The sequence below is a fragment of the Lissotriton vulgaris genome, chromosome 5 (genome assembly GCF_964263255.1).
Source record: "Lissotriton vulgaris chromosome 5, aLisVul1.2, whole genome shotgun sequence".
Classification (NCBI taxonomy): domain Eukaryota; kingdom Metazoa; phylum Chordata; class Amphibia; order Caudata; family Salamandridae; genus Lissotriton; species Lissotriton vulgaris.
The window spans coordinates 1,756,438,853-1,756,464,321 of record NC_141693.1 but is presented as its reverse complement, the minus strand read 5'-3'; the positions used below and the strand labels follow the sequence as shown (position 1 = coordinate 1,756,464,321).

The 25,469-nt window shown below is 43.8% G+C and overlaps 1 protein-coding gene across 1 annotated transcript in view; it reads left to right on the top strand.

Moving 5' to 3' along the window:
* The window catches only part of DHX8 (DEAH-box helicase 8), a 318,773-nt gene that overhangs the window by 60,145 nt on the left and 233,159 nt on the right, over positions 1-25,469 (top strand). Inside the window, exons 6-8 of the mRNA XM_086924012.1 lie at positions 5,001-5,318; positions 11,661-11,805; positions 24,766-24,969. Coding sequence (XP_086780138.1) covers positions 5,001-5,318; positions 11,661-11,805; positions 24,766-24,969 — 667 coding nt within the window. The remainder of the gene's footprint in view (positions 1-5,000; positions 5,319-11,660; positions 11,806-24,765; positions 24,970-25,469) is intronic.

Here is a 25,469-nt window from a genome sequence, read left to right as displayed (position 1 = left end):
CTTCAAAACCGATCTCCCCCATTGGGCACCCAACGCTATGTTGGCACTCTGCACCCAGCCGCCCCTGTGCCATTGAGGGTGTAAGTTTGGGACTGCCTTGTGCCCCCTGTACTTACCTTAACCTCAGGAGATCGACCCCTGACACCACTTTAATCACCTGTGAGCAGCACCTCTTCAATTTGTTGATTAGCATTGGGTGCCAACCCGGAATTTGACCTCTGCACCCAGCCACCCCTGTGCTGCTGGTTGTGCATGCTTGGTACTGATTTGAACCTTGCCTGATGTTGACCACAGACCCTGAAGACTGGATTTCCAAGCTGGCTCTTATCTGCCCTCTGCACGTTTCCTGCCCATGCGCTGCCACTTTCTTGAGAGGGTTCACTATCAAGAGTCGGGTGGACAGTCCTGAGTCCTCGGTTAAAAACAGGCGCCGGGGCAGCTTTGTGTGAAAATGCTGCTGATCCCCTCTCTGCGAAAGTGCCTGGCCTGACCTCAGGCTAGGTGTGCTTATGATTTAAATGTTCCGTGCACTCGCTGCCCTGTCCTCCCGTGCCCTCGGACTAGAACCAACCACCTCCCCCCTCCAAGTGTATGCTGCTACGACAGGGCTGCACTCTTTGCCCGGCGGCAATCTTTCACGGGGTGCCTCTTGCCATGTGTGTGCCTGGCAGGGTTGCCCTCGCAGATCTCTGGGTTTTGCTGTGCCTCTCCCCCCAGCACCATGAGGACGGCCATTCATTAAAGCAGGTTTGGTCACGGCAGCCAGGAGGGAGTCCACGGACACTGCCTCCATGGACCGCCGCCTGAATTTCCCGGCACGCCTGCACCCTGTCCACGGCGTCGGCCTTGCCCTCGATGCTCTGCGCCAGACGCCTTTGCCTCCACTATCATCTTCTGCATGGCTGGCACCACCCACTTACCTTCCTGCTCTACCACTGGGCATGCCAGCATTCTTGCGCATGGCAATTCCAGCAATCGGTCCGTGGCATCCCTGCCCTCACCCAAGGCCCTCAGAGTTTGTGTATGGTGCCACCACGCACCAACCGCTCATTCCCTGCCCTCTGCTCTATGACCAACACCATCTCCAGGGTACCCATTGCCCCTGAGCACAATACCAGGGTATTCGTATTTTATGCATGGCTGCCACCCTGTACAGACCACCTGGGTTCTGCTGCTGCGCGATGGTCTCTATCACACACATGCCACACCCTGCCCTCAGTGGATGGCATAAGTGCTTCCACTGGCATCGTAAAGCCCTCTGAGGTGTCATCTTACAACCCCCCAAACTATGTATGCATGGCTTTTATGCACAGAGCAGCAGAGACACCCACGCCCTGTGAGCATTCACAGCACCCCAAGGGCCTCGGTTTGATTGCACGGCTGTCACGCTCCACAGACAGCCGCTCTGTGAGCACTGCTTCTACGTACTAAACAGCATATAGACTCCCCCCCGCCCCCCCCCCCCCCCCCCCCCCCCCCCCCATGCTCCTCCGTGCATGGCAGCCATGCACTCGCCGGCAGCCTAAGGACCTCAGTTTTATTGCACTGCTGTCACGCTCCACAGACCGCCCCTGTCCTCTGTAAGCACTGCTTCTATGTACAGAGCAGCACCGAGACCCGCCCTCTCTCACTCTATTTTTCTATCTATCTATCTATCTATCTATCTATCTATCTATCTATCTATCTATCTATCTATCTATCTATCTATCTATCTATCTATCTATCTATCTATCTATCTATCTATCTATCTATCTATCTCTGATATAGTGCTGACTATGGGGTTAACAAACATGTGCCAGTTTGTAACAGTTGTCATTGTGAAAAATTTAGAACTCAAAGATGTACAGTTGCCTTTTGTGTATATGTATATTTGTAGGAGAAGAGAGAACCGTGATTGTGTGCACTAAGCATATAGGATTAGGTGCAATGAACTGTTTAAACATTCTTACACCTGAACAACTCAATTTAGATGTATTATTTAAATTGTGTATACAGTTCTGGATTGCAGATTGCCAGGCCATATAAGGCCATTAAACAGGACAAACTACAAACTAGTTCTCTAGTTAATAAAGAGGGACTCCAGAAAGTACTCACCATCAATTAATTTAGGGAGAGGACAGTGTTATTTTACTTGTATTTTCTCATTTAACATAGACTCCTGCTGCGAAATGCTGCTGTTACACTGTACAAAGTGTAAGTAAAAATCACATATAAATGGAGAAAATAAAAGATGTAAGTAATGCTCAATAAAACACCTATACATAAATTAAGATCTACAAATTCAAAATAAAGAAAAAAAGAATGAGCAGCATAAAAGTCGATTGGGAATTCAAAGTGGTCCTATTTTACTTGAAAAGGAATCCGTAATGAAAGTGTATTTTTCAAGGCCCTTCAAAAGAATAGGCAATTGGGTAGCAGACTGTAATTGTACCTGCTAACATTTGGAATCTCTTGAGAAGTAAAGTGTTTAGAATTTTGTGGAATAGGAAAGCCATAAATTACTCTTGGATGCAACTAATTTTTCCATGATTGAAAATAAGGGTCCCAAAGTTGACCATATGAACCAATAGCCACCACAGTATTCAGAATGCAGATGGCATTGTGGCTTTAATTATCATGGTCATCTGCACAGCGAATGGAATCTGGATTACTGAATGCAAAGTAGTGGTGGACTGTAAGTGCATGTATAGTTGTTACATATTTTGTCATAAAGTTTGCCTGGTGATTTAAGGTAAGAAAATGATTAGGCCAATACTTTTAATACCGTGCTTTTTCTACATTGAAAGATCTGGACCAATAATAACGTGTAATGTAATGTAATGTAAACGGATTTATAGAGCGCATGGTTACCCGGGAGCGTCCCAGCGCTCATAAGAGCCAAGCTCAAGACGGAGAGTAGCGTAGGTAGGATCACTGGGGGAAGAGGCAAGTTTTGAGGAGCTTCCGGAACCGCAAATGGCATGATTCTGCTCGAAGCTTCAGGGGAAGAGAATTCCACAGAATCGCTGCGTTCACAGAGAATCGCCGACCTCCTGTACGCGCCTTCTTTACTCTCGGAATTCTGGCCAAACATTCATGATCAGAGCGGAGGGACCTGGTGGCCTTATACGGTGAGACTAAGCTCTTCAAGATGGGGGGTCCCTTACCTTGCAGAGACTTGTGAGCAATGCACAGGGATTTAAACTCTATCCTTTCCCGAATTGTCAACCAATGGAGTGATCTAAGGGCCGGTTTCGCTGAGGCCCTAGCCGAGGTACCCGTGAGCAGCCTGGCTACGGAGTTCTGGATCTGTTGTAATTTATTAATTGTAGCTTCAGGGGCGCTTAAGAAAAGGGCGTTGCTATAGTCCAGCCTGGACAAGATCAAACCTTGAATTAACAGCTTCCTTGAGGAAGGAGGGAGAAGGTGGGAGGACTCTCCGAGCCGAACGGAGTAGACCAAAGCAGACTCCAGCCGTTTTTTTAGCTTGAGTTTTGAAGGAAAGATCCTGTTCAAGCCGTACTCCTAAACTTTTGATTTCCTTTTGGGGGGGGGGGAGAGAACACCCAAACAAGTGGGCCAGATGGCATTGGATAATGAGTGGTGTGGAGTGGTGTGGCTCACTGGTTAGAGGTGGCAGACCCCGGAGCAGAGGACGGCCCGGGACCAGGGTTCAATTCCAGACGCGGCAGGGTCTTGGACCAGGGTCAACGGACTCGATAATTCTCGCCTCAGTGCAAACTCTAACTAGGGATCACACTCGGCAACTCTGGGCATTAGCTTGCCTCATCTCCACAACGGCCCCCCACATACGCCGGGGATGCCTGGTTTCACCTTGGAGATACCCAAAAGGGACCATCTTACAGGGAAAGCCAGGACCGGTTCCCCAGCGGTCTACAGCGCAGAGATACTCCTTCGGGAGTCGATTCTAGCGCTTTAGAAACCCACAATCAATCAATCAATCAATGATGTCGACTTAGGCCCCAACCGCATAAGTTCCGTTTTGGAGCCATTTAATTTGAGAGAGGACTCGCTCATCCAGGCATATATTTTCGTCAGGCAGAGGCGAAGGTTTTCGGTACACTGGTCCGATTGGGAAAGTGATACGGCAAGTTGGGTGTCGTCTGCATAACTAACTATTTTGATCCCGAAAGGAGCGACCACATCCTCCAGGGGGGACATGTACACGTTAAACAGTGTGGGGCTCAATGAAGAGCCCTGCGGTACGCCACACTGGAGGGGGGATTAGATTGGATCGTGAATTGCCTTCCCAAACTTGGAACGTCCGATTGTTTAGAAACTATGTTAACCAGGCCAGGGCAGTACCTGAAACACCCATATTAGATAGGCGCTGAATTAAGACACAGTGGTTAACCGTGTCAAAGGCTGCACTTAGATCCAGAAGGATCACTACCACTGATCCTCCCGAATCCAAGATGCACCTAGCCTCCTAGATGACTGATATAAGAGATGTAGCTGTTCCTTGGCCTGGGCGGAAGCCTGTTTGAGAGCTCCGTAGCAGCTCATTAGATTCCAGAAAGCGTAACAGTAAAGTACCAAAAAGGATGTTTGTCTTCATGCAAAGCTTTCTCTGCCAATGAGATATTAATTATGAGTTATATTGTAGTGCCCTTCCTGGTGACTGTGGCTGAAGGGAAATATCTATTTGGGTGGGATAACAAATGGCAGACAACATACCTGAATTGCTCAATGTGAAGTGTTGCTGAGATTTGAAGAGGTCTATAGTGATGCAAGTCGGCATTTTGTCTGCAAAAAATTGGTTGCATTCACAGTGGTGTATTTATACTTCTCGGTATGAGAGAGAAAGTGGTTAATGAATCCTTATTGCTTTCAAAAGTTACAAACACTCTTGGTTAAGTTCTGAAGACTAAAGGGAGAAAAGAAAAGCATATGTCTTACCATTTGAAACTGTTCATTATAGGACATTTAGTTAACACATAAATGAATTCCCTTTAAATGTCACCAGAATCGCTAGCTAAAGTTTTTTTTCTTCTTAACAGGGATAAGAAAAGAAAAAGGAGTCGAAGTCGTAGCCGAGACAGAGACCGAGACCGAGACCGAAAGCGGCGTCGCTCATCTCGGTCTCGTTCGAAATCAAGAGATCGAAAGAAGGAGAAACTCAGGCATCGTTCCAGGAGCGCTAGCCCTATCAAGGAATCACGCGATCGTGAGCGACACACAGATAAGACTAATGAACGGTGGCGTGAAAAGCATGTGGATCGGCCTCCACCAGAGGAACCTTCCATTGGGGACATGTACAATGGCAAAGTTACTAGTATAATGCAGTTTGGATGCTTTGTTCAGCTAGAAGGGCTGAGGTAAGCACTATTTAGGAGAATGCCATATAAAACAAAAGTATGTTCCATGTATATCTGTTGTCTGTGGGTACCACTTTTACCTTGTACAACATTATTATAGTCAGTCAGCACATATCAGTTATGCACGCAATATGGTATGGGTTTGAAGGGCAGCTTCAACGCAGTATAGTATGAAAATTTGAGGTCTGTGCTAGCACTGAAGATAATTATGTTACTTCTTGCTGCAGTCCTCTTGAGAATGCCTCTGTTGCTTTGAAGATTGAGGTCTACTGAAGTGAGATTTACAGTGTGCTAGAAGTATTTTATCTATGTCTTATATTCTCTTCAATTTAAGGAGATTTGAGCCTTATATTGGTATTGCAAAAGTTTATTTTTATTTCGTTTTGTGGCAACAGTCTGTGACTGGGGTTCCTGGGCAGTTGACTTATTCACCACAGTGCCAATACAGCAAACCTCCACAAACCCTATATTTTCCCGTAACGATTGAGCCAATTATCTTCGCTTACAATGAATGAAATTTGTGAATGTGAAATTCTGAAATTGATTATTTGTGTATGTAGCTTATACCTAGTGTAGCGTTTGTATTTGACTGCATTAGGCCTAACTTTTTAGTGGAATTGAGGAGACCCTATACAAAGAATATAGGACAGATGATACATTCTTTTAATATTAAAAACAATATAAAGGAGGATATATTTCACTCTTATTTTCAGTCATTTGCTTTGCCCCAAACTTCTCCGAAGTGTAGAACTCTTCAAAACTGGCAAGTTAAATGCTTCATTCTCAGTGTTGTTTTGACTCTATAATGCTGGCTGTTCCAAAAATATTGGTGCACAATCACTTCTGTGATTTTAAAAGAAAACAGACGTCCGGAGTCGGTGGACAGTGAGGATGGTGTCTTATTTTAGTGTTGGACAGATGGGCATCACCATTCTAGACTGAAATGATTATCAATAAACGAGGGGCATGAATTCCATGGAAAAGGCAAAAAGTACACACTTATATAATTGTTTATCCCTATGGGGAAAATTATGTATTTCTAGTTTGTAGAGTTGACAACGGGAAAATTACAGATTCTTAAAAAGTTGATTCAGTTATCTTCAACCAATACAGTGCATCTAATTATAACACTACGACAAGTATTAAACAAGTTTTTTTGATTAAAAGCATATAACCACGTGTGTTTGGTAACAGTATATCAATTTTATTACACTTTATCCATTTACAAAATATCTTAAACACTTTAAAAACATTTAGCAATAAACCTGATCATCACAATGTCTAGGATAAAATATCAATGTGAACACAGAATCAAAAGGTCGACGCGGCGTTTCGGCTTTCTCTAGTACACCTTCATCAGGACTGATTCTAGACAATTAAAATAATAAAACACAAAGTTACCAAACAGATAATAGTGGCTGCTACATTTTTCATCTGTCTGTTATTGCGTTTCATCTTCCCGATTTAAATTACTCTACTCTTATCTTGATCTACACACATTTTTATTCATTCCACTGCACATTTTCTGTCTCTGTTTATTCAATTCACATGTTCTTATTCTTGACAGTTATTATTTGCACATCTATACATCCCTCTATTTTGCCTTCCCCTTGGACATGTGTACATACATCGCGGGATCCCCATACTTCCATCACTAAAAATAGTACCTCCTGTATTGAATGCGTACCTTGTTATTCCAAATGGATTTATTATCCACGTGGATGGAACTAGTTGGTTCCACGGGGAGTCCTTTTTTAGAAATTTGGACCTCTGGTGGATCTCGCTTTGCTAGTAGTTATGCGCAAAGTTGCTCTGTCTCTAAATAAAGACATACAGATACCAAAGATTTATACATGATTATGTTCATGTTTGAGCTGCATTGAGTCATAGATCTCTTTAGTACATACCTAATCAAGGGTTAATTCAATTTCCACTGATTAGAGATCGTCTTATTTTTGAATATGATAGGGGACTTGATACCCTCCTTCTGTGCCTGTAGATATAAAAGCACAAATGTGCAGGCTTGTTTTTAATTGTTCCTACCCTATTTGTGCTAGTAGACAACATACCTTGATTAGGCTATATTCCTGCCGTGTTTAGCTGCCAGGAGGAGCCACCGTTTTGTATGATAGATAGTCCGGCACTGTTCTCCCTACAAAATTAATATTAATGTTGTTGGATATATCGCCCAACTTCCTTGTTGCGCTCTCTTAATTTCATTAAAAATTTCACTATAGTTGCACTCAAAATGGGAGCAGGAATGCTGGTTGCAAAAATCCAAACCCCCTTCAATTAGGTAAGGATGTGTACCGCACACGATCAATGTTTCGTGATTCTCCTCCTCTGGTTGATGATCTCTGTAGGGGATTGGGTGCCAATAATTATCTCCTAGTTTTAGATACACTTGCTATTGTAAATATTCAAATCTTAATATATTTTCTTTTCTTTACGTTGGTGTAATGTGGGCATATAATTCTTTTACACGTAGCTCTAGTTTAGGACCTCATCTAACTTAATTTTTAGTTAGTTACTGTAAGGGGCCAACCATGCACAAGCTGTTTAAATAGGCATTGGGTCTCTATATCTACTCTAGTCTCTACCGGAGAGGTCTACGCTATAGCCGTTTCACTCACCAATATTGTTGCAATCGGCCTCCCTGCTCCTTCCTTCCTGGCAGCCCGTCCTTGTTCTCACCGCACGGCGGTCTCTGGTAATGAACGAACCGTGACGTCTAGCAGCCTAAATAGTAAATGCCAGTTGATTGGGCGCCCAATTACCACAGTTTTTGTTGGCTGCGATGTCTCAATGTTGTAGAGGTAGCTATGGCGACCGCCGATTTTGCGAGCTCGCTCCGATTGGCTAAATCTCTTGTTTCAGGCCAAGCCTATTGGTTTAGAACGGATGGACGCGTTACTATGGCGACGTTGCCGCTCTCTCTCCCTAAGGCTACAGCTCTTGGGCGCCCAATCAACTGGCATTTACTATTTAGGCTGCCAGACGTCACGGTTCGTTCATTACCAGAGAACGCCGTGCGGTGAGAACAAGGACGGGCTGCCAGGAAGGAAGGAGCAGAGAGGCCGATTGCAACAATATTGGTGAGTGAAACGGCCATAGCGTAGACCTCTCCGGTAGAGACTAGAGTAGATATAGAGACCCAATGCCTATTTAAACAGCTTGGGCATTGTTGGCCCCTTACAGTAACTAACTAAAAATTAAGTTAGATGAGGTCCAAAACTAGAGCTACGTGTAAAAGAATTATATGCCCACATTACACCAACGTAAAGAAAAGAAAATATATTAAGATTTGAATATATACAATAGCAAGTGTATCTAAAACTAGGAGATATTTATTGGCACCCAATCCCCTACAGAGATCATCAACCAGAGGAGGAGAATCACGAAACATTGATCGTGTGCGGTACACATCCTTACCTAATTGAAGGGGGTTTGGATTTTTGCAACCAGCACTCCGGCTCCCATGGTGAGTGCAACTATAGTGAAATTTTTAATGAAATTAAGAGAGCGCAACAAGGAAGTTGGGCGATATATCCAAAAACATTAATATTAATTTTGTAGGGAGAACAGTGCCGGACTATCTATCATACAAAACGGTGGCTCCTCCTGGCAGTTAAACACGGCAGGAATATAGCCTAATCAAGGTATGTTGTCTACTAGCACAAATAGGGTAGGAACAATTAAAAACAAGCCTGCACATTTGTGCTTTTATATCTACAGGCACAGAAGGAGGGTATCAAGTCCCCTATCATATTCAAAAATAAGACGATCTCTAATCAGTGGAAATTGAATTAACCCTTGATTAGGTATGTACTAAAGAGATCTATGACTCAATGCAGCTCAAACATGAACATAATCATGTATAAATCTTTGGTATCTGTATGTCTTTATTTAGAGACAGAGCAACTTTGCGCATAACTACTAGCAAAGCGAGATCCACCAGAGGTCCAAATTTCTAAAAAAGGACTCCCCGTGGAACCAACTAGTTCCATCCACGTGGATAATAAATCCATTTGGAATAACAAGGTACGCATTCAATACAGGAGGTACTATTTTTAGTGATGGAAGTATGGGGATCCCACGATGTATGTACACATGTCCAAGGGGAAGGCAAAATAGAGGGATGTATAGATGTGCAAATAATAACTGTCAAGAATAAGAACATGTGAATTGAATAAACAGAGACAGAAAATGTGCAGTGGAATGAATAAAAATGTGTGTAGATCAAGATAAGAGTAGAGTAATGTAAATCGGGAAGATGAAATGCAACAACAGACAGATGAAAAATGTAGCAGCCACTATTATCTGTTTGGTAACTTTGTGTTTTATTATTTTAATTGTCTAGAATCAGTCCTGATGAAGGTGTACTAGAGAAAGCCGAAACGCCGCGTCGACCTTTTGATTCTGTGTTCACATTGATATTTTATCCTAGACATTGTGATGATCATGTTTATTGCTAAATGTTTTTAAAGTGTTTTTTAAGATATTTTGTAAATGGATAAAGTGTAATAAAATTTATATACTGTTACCAAACACATGTGGTTATATGCTTTTAATCAAAAAAACTTGTTTAATACTTGTCGTAGTGTTATAATTAGATGCACTGTATTGGTTGAAGATAACTGAATCAGCTTTTTAACCCTTTCGCTGCTGATGACGAGCTCAGCTCGTCATCACCCACGGGTGGCGTGTGCTGATGACGAGCTGAGCTCGTCATGTAAACAGCAAAATGATCATTTGCAGCACAGCGCAAAAATGACCACAGCAGCGATGCGGTTAAGAATCTGTCATTTTCCCGTTGTCAACTCTACAAACTAGAAATACGTAATTTTCCCCATAGGGATAAACAATTATATAAGTGTGTACTTTTTGCCTTTTCCATGGAATTCATGCCCCTCGTTTATTGATAATCATTTCAGTCTAGAATGGTGATGCCCATCTGTCCAACACTAAAATAAGACGCCATCCTCACTGTCCACCGACTCCGGACCTCTGTTTTCTTTTAAAATTGCTTTCCCCACCGTCCTCTATGATTTAGAGTGGGGTCCTCCTATCTGTTTACACAATCACTTCTGTGGTCACCCATCTCACCTGCAATTATCAGCCTACCGCTACATAATTTAAGCAGTCTCTGCTATGCATGCCCAAGAAGAAAACAATTCTCAGGTTTTAGCCTTTGCTAGAGATCATTAGTGAGGTTGAGCTCATATTTTATGTAGCAGTGACCCATGGACCACACGTCTGGTATACCTGTATCATCTGTACTGGCTGACAAACTTTAAGCAGAGTAACTGACAACCCCTAAAGTTTAAACATATTGATAATATAACAGGCAAGGACCTTAAGGGCCAAAACACACTTGTGTTCCAGTACCTAGGATATATGACCTTGATGTTTCAGCTGTGCTCAACTTGTGGGGCAGTTGTAAGACTAGTTTGCATATAGTTGGTCCCTGACAGTAAAGCAAAGTCTGACTGTAATGTGGCACAGAGTAAATTTCCCGTGGCTGAGATTAATTTGGGCAGTTTTTGGCTCCCACTGACTTGCTCTGCGAAATTGCCCTGGGTGCTATAGCCTTACCTTGTTGTCAGTTCCTCAGATTTGGAATTTAAAGTGCTAGAAGCTCTGTGTCAGGGGGCAGTCTGCTCAAAATTATAAGCTAATTATGTAATAATTTCTTGACACTTTTATGTAAGCTTTCTAAGCCGTCCACCACCTAAGTCTTTTGGTGTCCCAATCAAACTTTTTTAGGTCTGACTTGAATGGGTAGGGCAGATGTTACAAATTATTTTAAAACATACATATAGTGGGCTTTAGCTCCGCCCAGTTGATTATTACCCTCTCAACTCATGTTGTTGGCTGCAATGCTTATTATTTTACCTCTTACGGATTGCTTACTCTACAAGACTATTTTGCATTTTGAAAGTGCTCAGTTATTCAAAATGTAAGTTTGTTATATTTTAGATTCTATACTGTAAAGAATATTTTTTTATTATTCACTCTCGCAAGCTGTTTTTAATGTTTTAGTTGACACTCAAATGTAAGCCAAATATACTAGCTTTGCCAAACAAAACTACCTCCGTATGTATAAAAAAACTTTTTTACTGGCTGGTTATTACTTTTTGAAGTGTATGACAACTTACAAGGGCATAGTAATTACTATATTGTGTTTTATGTGTACTAGCCCTCGGCAATGACGAGATCAAAACTTAAACAATGTGGACCTAAATTCTTAACATTAAAATGATCAATTGTGTTTTCAGTGTAAAATAGAGTAGTGCTTCAATGTGCTTTCATGTGCTCAGTTTTTAATTTTCTCCTCTTCAGAAAGCGTTGGGAAGGTTTGGTGCATATCTCTGAGCTCAGAAGGGAAGGCCGTGTAGCTAATGTTGCTGATGTTGTGAGTAAAGGGCAAAGAGTGAAAGTTAAAGTGTTGTCCTTCACTGGCTCTAAAACCAGCTTGAGCATGAAGGTAAGAATTCCTTGGAAAACGATTCCTAAATGTATTCATTAAACAGCAAGTGCCATAGTCCTCTTTTAAAACCGTTGTTTTGTTACCACCCATGTAGACTTTAAAAGCAAAACAAAATAATCTAAACAAGCATTTGCAATGCAATAGGTCTCGCATTAGGAAAGTTTGAGCTATTGGTATTGTAAATGACGACAATTTTTTTATTTATGTGTTGGTTTTGAAAATAGCGAAATTAATAGCTTTGTCATTTACAATGCCAATACTTTTAACTTTCGCAAATGTGACACCTATAGCCTTTGTAATGCAATATGTGTTGTATTTACGTGACTTAGATGTATTGATATTACAAATAACAATTGCTTTTAATTTTTTTAAATAATTAATACTTAAATAAAAGTTATTGTAATTTATAATGGCAATAGCTTAAACTTTTGTAAATAACTTTTGTGAAGATTATGTTCAGTGTATTTTATTGTGACGAAAATCCAAGAACAGAAGTGAAATATTAACATCTTTGTGACATTTCTAATAACGCTTGAAACATTGAGAGAATATATTTGAAGCAGTTGTTGTTGTTGAATGGTTGCACAGATTGATGCTGTGGTGGCACTGAGTGATAATGTGGTGGTGCTGAATGGTGCTGTGGTGGTGCTGAGTGGTGCTGCTGAGTGTTGCAGTGGTGGTGCTGAGTGGTGCTGTGGTGGTGGTGGTGAGTGATAATTTGGTGGTGCTGAGTGGTGCTGTGGTGGTGCTGTGGTGGTGCTGTGGTGGCGCTGAGTGGTGCTGTGGTGGCGCTGAGTGGTGCTGTGGTGGTGCTGAGTGATGCTGTGGTGGTGCTGAGTGATGCTGTGGTGGTGCCGAGTGCTAATGTGGTGGTGCTGTGGTGGTGCTGCTGAGTGGTGGTGCAGAGTGGTGGTGCAGAGTGGTGGTGCAGAGTGGTGGTGCAGAGTGGTGGTGCAGAGTGGTGGTGCAGAGTGGTGGTGCAGAGTGGTGGTGCAGAGTGGTGGTGCAGAGTGGTGGTGCTGAGTGATAATGGGGTGGTGCTGGGGTGGTGCTGAGTGATAATGGGGTGGTGCTGGGGTGGCGCTGAGTGATAATGGGGTGGCGCTGGAGTGGCGCTGAGTGATAATGGGGTGGCGCTGGGTGATGCTGGGGTGGTGCTGATTGAGTAACAAAATCAAGGTGCTGCAAAACCAGTGCAAGGGGTATGGGAGGTGCTTACAAACTGGTGTCTGGTACACTGTGTATTTAGAGAGATGTGGAAAAAATTTCTATTTTGCTCAGAAAAAGCAAATTTCACAGGAGATGACTGCCCACAGGACGGTGACTCCTTTACCTCCTGCACTCCTCCTCGAAGAAGAGGAATCCGAAGAGGAGGATGGACCTTTTGGATATGCTGATAGCCGGTATCAGCTACATGTTAAATGCCAGGACACAGATTCTGAAGGGGAATATGAGGATTTTGAGCGGTACAGTCCTCCTCACAATATCAACAAGACTACAAACAGGAGATGGTCCAAATGGCCTCCTCCTTACTGACAGCCTTGCAAGCTATGCTGTTGGATTACAGAAAAAGGTTCGCAACACAGCCTTCGGTTCCAGTTGGGGTGCCTGTTATTACTGTTCCTCTTGCTCGTCCTTTTGCCCCGCAATTACCAGAGCCTTAGCCAATACTGGAAGCGCAGGATGTTGTGACTGTTGCGCCCCTCCCCTTCCAGGTCGATACCTCTGATGACGACCAAGGCAACGTCACAATTCCAGATCCAGACGTGGAGTGGGATGACTACGTATTCCAGATCCAGCTTCTCCTCCTCCGGCACCTGTTAATTACCCCCTGTAGATATAGGGGGTTTCTATAACTTAATGGAGAGAGCCGCCAATTGGTTTGACCTGCCAATGACCAAGGTGGAATCTGAGTGCTTCCTTTAAGACTTTAATGAACCTCATAAGAGATCAGTCAGTTCAATTCCAATTGTGGGCCATGTCTGGGATGAAGGCTTAAATGTAATGCAAAATCCAGCCACAGAGATTCCAGTTCTACCTTGGCTGGAGAAAAAAAATATAAGGATCCTGAGGATAGGCCATACTGTTTGACCAGCCAGCCTAAACCGGACTCAGTCATATCGCAAGCCTACCAGAGGAAATCTAGAAATCCTTCATCTCCCCTTACCACTCCTCCAGATAAAGAGGGCATGCATCTTGATAATGTAGGCAAACAGTTTTCGTCTATGTCCGGCATGCTAGTGAGAGCAGCCAATTCTTTGGCTATACTTGGACGATACGATCGCCAAATGTGGTGCGGCCTCTCCCCCCTATCTTGATCAGTTGCTGGATGAAGGAAAGAAAGAAGCTAAAAGGATTCTCCAGGAGGGCCAAATAACATCAGCAGAAATCATTGATTGTGCAATGGATATTGCAACGACTGCTTTCCGCTCGCTGGCTGGTGCATTTGTCCTTCGTTAACAGGGCTGGTTGTGGGCTACTTGGTTCTGCTCGGAAGTCCAAAATAAAATCTTGGATCTGCCTTCTTAATGGGGAGGCGCTTTTTGGAAAGCATATAGATGATGCGCTTCAGGATATTAAGGATATGGAAACCACAAAATCCTTAGAGGCTCTGCAGTACCGCAATTTGCCATTCCGAGGAGTGACGAAAAGAGGTAACTCTACACACAGGAGAGGTTATCAACAGCTGCATTACTTCTACAATCGGCGGCAGAATCAGTCTTCTTCTTTCACACGCTCAAACAACAGAGGAAGACAAGGACGTCAGGGCAGAGATAACTCTAAGCGCCAATAGCGGCTTGCAGCTCTGACTACTTCCCCTTCTCTGCCTGTGACATCAGTGGGAGACAGAATTTTATATTTCCTCCGCAATTGGCAGCAGATAACATCGGACCGTTGGGTATTGAAAATCATTCATTACAGCCATAATCTGGAGTTTGTCCAACCACCACCATCCAAGCCCCCCCGCACCACTGTATGAAAACATCTCCGTCTTCTACGGTCGCAGGTCCATCAAATGCTCCTCAAAGGAACTATATAACTGGTCCCTATCTCTCAAAGGGGAAAGGAGTTTTACTCGCAGTTCTTCCTGATCCGGAAGTCGTTAGAAAAGTGGCGCCCTATCCTAGGTCTGAGGGAGCTCAACAACCTATCTCATCAAACAATCCTTTCGGATGGTTTCTCTACAAGACATCCTTCGACTTCTCAACTCAGGGGATTTCATGGCCACTCTGGATCTAGAGGATGCTTATATTCACGTACCCATACACCCAGCTCACATAGGTTTCTTCGCTTCACAATAGCCAAGAGCCATTTTCAGTTCAGGGTTCTTCCCTTTGGACTTAGATCTGCTCCACAGATCTTCACAAAGATATTCGCTCCGGTTGCAGCCTTTCTTCGAAAACAAAAGCTTCAGGTCTTCCCTTACCTGGACAACTGGTTACTGAAAGCTCCTACCAGGCAGGCAGCACAAGAAACAGTCATAGCATGTACACGCCTATTTGCCAATCTCGGGCTAACGTTCAACGAACTGAAGTCTTCTCTCCATCCATCAAGAACAGCCAGATTTCTGGGAGCCATTCTAAACACGTCCATAAACAAAGCTTTCCCGACCTTGGAGAGGCAAGAGGAGCTGATGTCCATGGCCTCTTGATTATTAAAAAGACAGTCCCCTTCAGTTTGCCTCTACAAGTCCCTGCTGGGGTCCATTTCCTCCTGCATACCCCTGATTCCTCACTGCAGGTTACGGATGTGTCCATTCCGGGAAGAGTTAGACTTGCAGTGGTGCCAAGTCGACGGATCCGTGGGCAATGAAAATCTCAGTTACCAAGGCCATGAGAGACGCCGCATCATGGTGGATGACCAAAGGAAACATTTCTCGGGGCCTTTCTTTCAGGTTCGCCCCTGCTCCACACATAATCACTACAGAAGCCTCTCTCGAAGGCTGGGGAGCAATGTTACAAGACCTTCATGTAAGCAGCTGGGGGCGGCCCCAGCCCCAGCATCGTCTGTTGCATATCAATCTGCTGGAACTCAGAGCGATGCACCTAGCCTTGGAGGCCTTTCTTCCTCGAATACAACAGTCGGCCGTCCTTCTACGTACAGACAACACGACAGACATGCATTATATAAACAAAGAAGGAGGCACGAGATCTCAACAGTTGTCACGAGAAGCCCAAGCAATCTGGGAGTGGGCAATTCAGCAGGAGATATCACTCCGAGGGGGACATCTTCCTGGTGTCCTCAACAAAGCAGCTGACACACTCAGCAGACTGATGTCTGTCAGCCTCGAGTGGGAACTGGACAACTCAACTCTACAGAAGGATTTTCACAGATGGGGCACACTTTCCATAGATCTCTTTGCCACTCTGGAGAACAAGAAATGCCAGTTCTATGCAAGCAGGCTTCACGATCCGAGATCGTTGGGGAATGCGCTTTCGATGGCCTGGTCAGATGCATTTGTTAACGCTTTCCCCCGAATTCTGCTGATCCCCTGGCTTTTCAGGAAGCTCAAAGCAGAACCGTGCAGGATGATTCTGATAGCTCCAGCGTGGCCCAGACCTTTTTGGTTCACAGAAGTACACCTTCTCTCCCTGGACATTCAAATTCCTTTGCAGCCGATTCCTTTGCTGCTGACAATGTCCCAGGACCCAGTCTGGCATCTAGATCCTCAGTCTCTACAGCTCTCGGCATGGCTCCTGAGAAGCGAGAATTTTTTGATCTGAATCTCTCAGCAGAATGTAAAGAGGTGCTCTCTCAGGCAAGAGCCTCAAGTACAAACAAAACGTACAGGTTGAAGTGGAAACGTTTCTGTATTTGGTGCCAGCAGAATGGCTTCCATCCTTTAAGTCTGAGCCGCATGAAGTTCTTCCATATATTCTATCATTAGCGAAAGCAGGACTGGATCCCTCTTCTATCAAGGTGCATCTATTGCGGCAATCTCTCGCTTCAGATGCACGTCTTCAGGCCCTTCCCTCTGGTTGGCAAGAATCATTGAACAGTTTCTCAAGGGACTTTTCAGAATTTTCCCTCCAGTCAAGCCTCCTCCTCCTCTTTGGCATCTGAACTTGGTTCTGTCCCAGCGTATGAAGCCTCCTTTCAAACCTATTCACAAGACAGAGTTGAAATTCCTCTCCTGGCAGGTAGCGCTTCTTCTAGCTTTGACTTCAGCTAGGCGGGTGGGGGAATTGCAGGATCTCACTCTTTAGGTAGGAACTCTTTCTCCAGTTCAAAAAAGGAACAGTGATTCTAATACTAACCCAAAATTCATACCTAAAGCGTTTTTTCCCTCAACCGGCTACTCCGCCAGAGAAAGCACTTCACTCTCTGGACATTCAGAGGTGCTTATAATTCTATATTCAACTAACTAAAGACTTCAGAAAGTCTTCTCAAATGTTTTTGTCTTTTGGTGATCCTCGTATGGGTTTTCCCCTTTCCAAGCAAGGGATCTCTTGTTGGATTACCAGCGCTATCCAGTATTGTCACAGAGCAGGGGGGCAAGCCCCTAGAAGGTCGAGTCCATGCTCATTCTACGAGGGCAATTTCGTCTTCTCCAGCCCTCTTTGCTGGAGTTCCTATCCGGGAGATCTACCGTGCAGCGACCGGGAGCAGTACCCATATGTTTACAAGGCATTACTGCCTGGTTTCTGCAACGCAGAGTGACACAGCAGTCCTGAGGAGCCTCTACCAGTAGTGGTGAGCTTTCACTTTCATCCCTCCTTCCATGTTACTGTTTTATCAGCGCTTGCACATTTTTGAACCTCATGTGTTTGTTGTTTGAAGTTTCTAAGTATGTTATTGACCATTGAAAATGTCTTTATGATGTATATACTATGGCTTTGTTCCTAGTTTCATATTGGTCATGGTTCCCAAAAATGTGCTGATAACTGCTAGCTACTCTGATACAAGCATGGGAATCTATGAAAGTTCCAATACTGGAGTAAGAAAACAAGTTACTTACCTGTAACTTTGGTTCTCCAGTATTGGAAACTTTCATAGATTCCCATGCGACCCACCCTCCTCCCCTGGGAAAGCTCAGCCTCTTCCATTTTCAGTGGTTTGGTTACACAACGGCTACGAAAATCTGAGGATCTAAGCTTCTCACAGGAGGGTTCTAAGGAGTGAGGCTAATCTGATTGGTTGTTCATTTTTTTGGTCTCTTTTACAAAAAGAGTTGGATAGGTTGCAAAACAAGAATAGGCCTAGGTTCTGTTTTAGTAATGGTTTCTATCACTATTTTATGTATACCGGGGACTCCCGTTCCGTCGACGTGGACTGATACAAGCATGGGAATCTTTGAAAGTTTCCAATACTGGAGAACCAAAGTTACAGGTAAGTAACTTGTTTTCTTACTTGTAATGGAGTTCAGCTTGGTTCCTAAAAATTAAAGTACCTAAAATAATATTTTTACCAAACATTGGCCTGAAGTTAGTCATTGAGTGTGTGTTCCTGCCTTGTATGAGTATTTACTTCAAATGCATTCACACTGCCTTCTGATAAGCCTAACTGCTCGACCACACTACAATAAATATAGCTTTTAATATTATCTACTTGAGTCTTTGTAAGCCTTTGGGAATCCACTGTACTCTGTACACACCATACCTTACTTTAGTATAGTATATATAGAGCCAGCTTCCTACAGTCAGCTTTTGATTGTATCAACACAGATAAACTCTGCGCTGAGCTTGGTTCCTTGGGGATGGAGTAAGCCCTTTGATCATTTATGATAGATCTTCGTTGCAGCCTAACTCGAATGGTCGGATATCGGACTAATGGTGAATGCGCTGAGACTGAGTTGAGAAGAGGTGTCCGGAAGGGTTGCATTCTTGCCCTTTTAATTTTATCAAATACATAAATTGGTTAGAGAAAGCGCTACTGGATACTGGTGCAGATGCACCCCCAAAGCTGGAGGAAGACCCATCTCTTCAATCTTATACGCAGACAATGTGGTTTTAATTGCTCCTATGGCTAGGAGCCTTCAATATCTTTTAGATGTTTTTATACATTTGGTGAACAGTTTGGACGCAAGCACCAATTTTAAAAATAGCATTTTATGGTTTTAGTTCCAAAGAAAACCAAATATCATAATTCTAGAATACCGAGTCAAGCCCTTTCTAAAATGGATACTGTTCCTTATCTTGGGATGTTACTTAAGTCTTGGCTTACCTGGAACCCTCTTCTTTCAAGAAATTGAGGGCGTATGCAAAAGACTATTTCAGGCATCCATGACTTTACCAACCATATTGGGCATAAGCCGCCTACATTTTTATTAGATGTTTACAAAGCCAAATATGTACCAATGGCCACTTTTGGTTGTGAAGTCTGGGGGTATAGTAATATTGAACATCTGCAGGTGCAAGAAAAGAAATTCTTGAGAAACCTATTGGTTGTGTCCCAGGTCATCTCTGCAGAAACCATAAATGAGTAACTAATTACTGCAGAATTTATTCACGTCCACCCTTCACCACTATGGTGTTCTGTATGGCTCAAGGAGAAGTTACATCTTAACAGGCTCATTGTACAGTTTCGTCTACTCCTTCATTATGCCATTCAAATACCATGGGTATCAAAGGACATTAAAAAATCCTTTGATGAAAAAGGGCGACCAGATGTATTCACTAACCCCCCATGGTCGTTGGAAAAAGGGATTATCAATGAGTTAAACAAGCATTTATCCAAAAGGTGATAGCTGACAGGGAAAAACGTGCTATAAAAAAGCAGTCTGTATGGAAACACAATATGGTCAAAATCATTCCTGGGATTGAACCTTATCCCCTTCTGAACTTGCCCAATCGGCATCATCGTTTTTTGATACTTTTTAGATTGGACACATTACATCAACTGCTATTTTCCAAAAGCGTATGGTTTAAACTGTCAAATTTGCCTGTGCCAGCATAACTGTATTAGGATTTTGTAAACAGATTAGACCTGCATTTCTCTATTTTTAGCTGTTTGCGACACCCAGAATGTGTTTCAATTGTATCCCATTTCCTTGTGGGAGTGTTTTCTGTATGTCACTAGGTACAGCTATACAGCAATCAATGTATTACGTACTTGTAAGTAAATTGTTGTGTATATATCTATCTATCTACATATATATATATATATATATATACATATATATATATATATATACATATATAAATATATATATATATATATATCTTTGTGATTAAATGCTACTACTTTATGCTGCAAGTCATGTTTTATGTGCTGTATACTTTGTGATTTTACATAAAATCAAATAAGTTTCAAATGAAAATGATGATACTAACTCTCTTTTGCGGTTGTGTGGGCCAGCAGTTAGACTTATCAGAGGGTAGTACTAAGCATTTTTTGTACTCCCTGAGGCAATAAATGAGAGACACACTCGCAGAATAAAAAAGAATAAATCAGAGACCAAAATTGAGAAAATACCACCTTTTACATATTTTCTAAAACCAAGTATTGTTTTTGTTGGAGAAATTTTAACAGGTAAGTACAACATTCCAACCTGTGTGCTTTTATGCACAATACAATCCTTTGGAAGGAAAAGCCAGAGATGAATAAAGATAGGTACAGTCAGTTTTAGGGGGTTCACCTTCAGGGTTGGAGTGGGCCAAGGTCCAAAGTACTGCCAGCAATTTTTCAGGAATGTTCTGGTTTTTACAGGAAGCAGGGTACTCTTGAGGTTGTAGCTGGGCGCGTTACTGTGAAGGGGGCACCTGGAAATAGGCTGCACAGGGGGACTTGGGGGCAAGTCTGAGAGATCCCCATTGGGGTTTAGGTCACCACGGGTCTTGAAGTAAGGGGGCACAGCTGGTTCTTCGTTACACGGGCCAGGCAGCTCGGGTGCAGAGTGGCTAGGGCGGCTGGGTTGGTGCGCAGAGATGCTCCTTGCGGTTCGAGTCAAACAGCCTGCAAGGTCAAAATCAAGACAGCTGGGCCACTGATGAAGTGGGTCTCAGTGATGCTGCCGTCCCTCGACAGCTGGTCTGTTGTGGTGCTGTGGGAATCTGGACGGACTGTCACTTAGGGTGTTTGGTGTAGGGCGCCCTGTACCCCAGGGGTTGGTGCTGCATGGCTCCGGTTGATCCTAGTGTCATCACACTCAGTGGGGAGACGGATCTGACCTTCCAAAGTATGAGCACCTTCTCCTGATCTGCTGTGTCGGTCGGGCTGTGGGGCTGCAAGGCATGGACCGGACTCTGCTTGTTGGGGTCTCCGAATTTGCAGGGAAGTAGCACCTGCACTCCAAGGGAGACTGACGGCAATATTTGGAGATCTGGCAGGCTACCCAAGGCTTTGGTGGTTCTCCATCTTGCAGGACGAGTCACTCTGATGCTATTGTCGAGAGAGTTGCGAGCAGGCAGGGGTTTTCGCCAAAAGTTCTCTGCTCTTCTGATATTTTCGATTGGCAATGCCTTTTCTTTGTCCTTCTTTGATCCATTGAATCTGTGTTGTTGGGTTCATGGGTGCCACCTAAAAACTCAATTTAGGGTGTTAAGGGGAGTGACCGGTAGTAGCCAATGGGCTGCATACCTTTAGGATGTCTATACCCTTTATATGGCCATTCCTGCGGGAAGTGGGCAAAACCCTGACCCTACAATGCTCATGCTGCCCAAAACAAGATGGAGGAAGCTGAAAGCTGGGGTCCACATCAGCTAATCCACCTTAGGGGTGGTGCTGGCTTGATGTGGGCACACCTCCTGATCTTCATAATTGTTCTGCCTGTTTTGCTGCCAAAAAGTGCGGTCAAGATAGGGGGGTGGGCCTCTCCAGTGTCTGGAGCGACCTGGGTTTCATAGCATAGACAGCAGGACCTTTAAAGCTTCCGCGGTGGAATGCAGTTCCTGCTTGGAGGAGTTATGGACACCACCACTCAGAGCTGCCTTTGTTCCTGACCTCCAAGAGTGAAGGCACTCACCCCAGGGGGTGGGTGGGAGGGGGTTGGGGGGGGGGGGGGTCAGGCACTTGTCTATGGTAGCTGGCTGGTCGAGACTCATCCGTGAACACACTAGGGTCAGTAGGTTTTCAGGGTGCACCTCTAAGGTGCCCGTTGGGTGCATATATTATTCAATCCACCACTGACATCAGTGTGGGTTTATCAAGATAATGTGTTTGGTACCAACAACGTTTCAGTGAAACCATCCTTTTGCTGGGGAACTCTTTTTCACCATTGTTCAGCACATATACTTAAAATGGCTTCACTGGTCACTTTTGCTGGCAGTAACTGAACTGGCCAATACAATGGAATATCTGCTCATGCTGATATGTCCACACATAGAGTATAATGCACCCTGCCTTATGGCTATAATGCCTTCTGTAGGGCTAACTTACATATAATGTATGCAGTGCAACTACCAACAGCAGCTACTGGTTACCTGCCCTGGGGGCTTCCGGTTGTGGAGATGCTGGTTAGGTTGGTAGCTGTTCGCTCTACCCTGGTGAAAGGAAAGGGGGGCACCTACAAATACGGTGCAGAGTGGCACTTGGAGCTCCCAGTGGAAGGCCCGGGTCACAAGGGTCATGGGGACAAGGAGGTACAGCTAGTTCTTCGTTACACGGGCTGGGCTTCTCTAGTGCAGAGTGACGAGGTTGGCTGGGCTCTGTGCATCCTAGGGGCTTGGGGTTGTCGGCCTTGACGGTAAGGGCGCAACATCAGGACAGCTGGGCCACTTTGGATTGGGTCTCTGCACTACTGATGTCCCTCAAAGGCAGCTCGGTCCGAATTGGACTCTCACAGGCTTTGTTTGCTGCCACTTTTCCGGTACCCCGAATATTGGTCCTGTGCGGCTCTAGTTGGTCCTAGTGTCCTCATACTTGGTGGGGGACAGATCGGAAGCACAAAATCCTCTTCCTGGGAGACTGTTGCATCGGGTTGGCTGGGGAACGACAGTTTGGCAAGCTGTACTTTGCATTTTTGGTACCTACAGACTCCAGGAAAGTAGCTCCTCTACTCCAAGGGAGATTGCTGTCAATTTGCAAAGGGCTGGCTACCTTTAGGGTGTCTACACCCTCTTTTTAGCCACTTCCTGTGGGCAGTAAGCAAAACCCTGACCCACAATGCTAATTCTGCCAAAACTGATATGGTGGAATTCTAAAAGTCGTGTTCACATCATGTATCCCACCTTCGGGGTGGTACTAGCCTGAGAGGGTAATACGCCTCCTGACTCACTAATTCTTCCACCTATCCTGGTGCCAAATGGGCCCTGGGGCCGGGGGTAGCATTTCTCCTGTATGGGAAAGCCGTGGGTCGCATATCAAAAGCGGTAGAGGTCTTTGAAGCCTCCTGTCTTGATATTACTTAGCCATCCTGCTTGGAGGAGGTGACAGTACCTCCGGCTGCAGCAGGCATTGATTTTGCCCTCCTCGAGCGTTGGCTCTCACCTGGGGTTCAGAAACATGTCTGTGGTGGCAGACTGGTCCACACCATCCAGCACACTCGTGGTTTTCAGGGAGCACCTCCAAGGTGCCCTCTGGGTGCTTGTATAAATAAATCCATCACCGGAATCTGTGGGTTTATTAATATTAGATGTTTGATACCAAACATCACTAGTTTCAGTGTAGCCAACATACAGCTGGAGAACTCGTAAATACCAGTGTCCAGCACATGTACTCAAAATGGCTTCCCAGTTCACCTGTAATATTGAAGAATCGACTTGGACATCACAGGGGCAGATCTGCTCATGCAAATATGTCCACACATGTAGTATAGTGCACCCTGCCTTAGGGCTTTAAGGCCACAGGAAGTGTGCTAAGTCATGTCTTTGTTTCATCATATTTATTGACAATAAATGTAATATGCATGAAAACCATGAGTACATACAAAATATAATAATATCATAGAGTAACATGAATTCCTATAGAGTAGTAATAAAAAGGGAATCCTTTGTGTCTTCACTTTTCTCTGCACCATGGCACGGATCCTACTATGGATGTTTGCATGTTGGTGCTGAAGGGTCCTTTTGGGTGGCACAATAAATGCTACAGCCCTTACGAAACCTCTTTATTTTACGGAGTTTTATATAGCACAAACTTGACCCGAAGGTATCGGGTTTCAGAGCGCGTTACATTAAGACACATTCATTTTTGTTAGGCACTGGGAGATTTAAGTGATTTGATTTGCCCAGAATCACAGGATGTTCAGCGTCATTGCTGAGACTCGAACCCAGTTCCCTCGATTCGATTTCGACCGCCCTAGCCGTTTGGCCACCTCCTCTTCCCAGCCTCTCTTTAGCCTCCTTGCCCTAGGTACTGGCAGCATAATTTGCTAGGGGGTGCTAAAGGTATTGCCAGTTGGGGGAACAATTGTGCAGTTTTAGGTAAAGAGATCTGTCACTGGATAGCAGGAACCCAGTGCACTTCAGTCAAAATTGCATCAGATAACAGGCAAGAAGTGAAGGTGACGGTTTCATAAAAAAGCCACTTTCCTAAACTCATTTTCATAGTAGACTTTCTTGTACAAAATGCAGCTGAGCTAACCTGCTCTTGATGGGTTGGGCATCTAGTTAAACTCCAAGCAACTGAGCAAAGCCACACACTTTCTTTTAAGAACGCGTGTACACCGTATGGAGGTATAGTTATTGTGTCACAGATTCAAAGGCAGTGGATACTTTTTTATGGTTTAATTACTGTTTTCCCAGAGAGTCGCTTTCCCTACTGAGATTTCAAGGGTTTCTGTCTAAATCCTTTGGTTTAAAGAAAAACCTGCCCTGGCCTTGTTAAATTCATTAAAGTATTACTTGCAATCTGAGCCCTGGTCATTGTTTTCATTTTAAAATGTACATTTTGCCCAAGTCAGATTTATATAAAAATAAATATGATTATCCCTTTATTTGAGTGTTGATATATGTTTATTGAATTATTTTAAGCACATTTATTAATTTCACCTATTAAATGAAATTCCTTCCTAAATGTGTTTTAGGTCTATATGTGAGATAACAATCTTGTACCTTAAAGGCTTTATTATTTCTGTAGGATGTTGATCAGGAGACTGGAGAAGACCTGAATCCTAACAGACGTCGCAACCTTGTAGGTGAGACCAACGAAGAAGCTTCAATGAGGAACCCTGACAGACCGAGTCATATTTCACTCGTTAATGCACCAGAGGTGGAGGACGATACATTAGAGAGAAAACGTCTTACAAAAATATCTGATCCAGAGAAATGGGAAATTAAACAGGTATTAACTGTTCTTCCTATATAAAAAGTATGGCACCAAATGATGGCCATGTAAGTTGTACGCTGCATAAAATAAGGGAAAAATTATTACTTTTGCAAAACCATTTTCAAGTAGATGCAAACAGTGCACATACAAGGACTGTGAACCCTTGTATCTGCACTGTTTGCAGCAACTTAAAAGTGCTTTGGCAAAAGTAATATTTTTTTTACATGATAAGCAAAATTAATGTAAAGCAGCTGTAGCAAAGTTACAAGTTGGAAGGTTTTTGTGTCCTAAATATAGGTTGCTCATTCTCTACTGATCGCTGTAGGAAAGTGGATTATTATGTGGGGTGGTTATGAGATCAACAACAATCTTTAAAAATTGAAAGGGTTTTTTAGCTTATATTGCAATGGCAAAAATCCTATTTAAGGGATTTTTCAAAGGTAAGTAAAATACTCTAACTTTAATCTTTCAGATGCAATATATTGTTGCAAGCAGTTAGGTCCTGGTTAACAGCA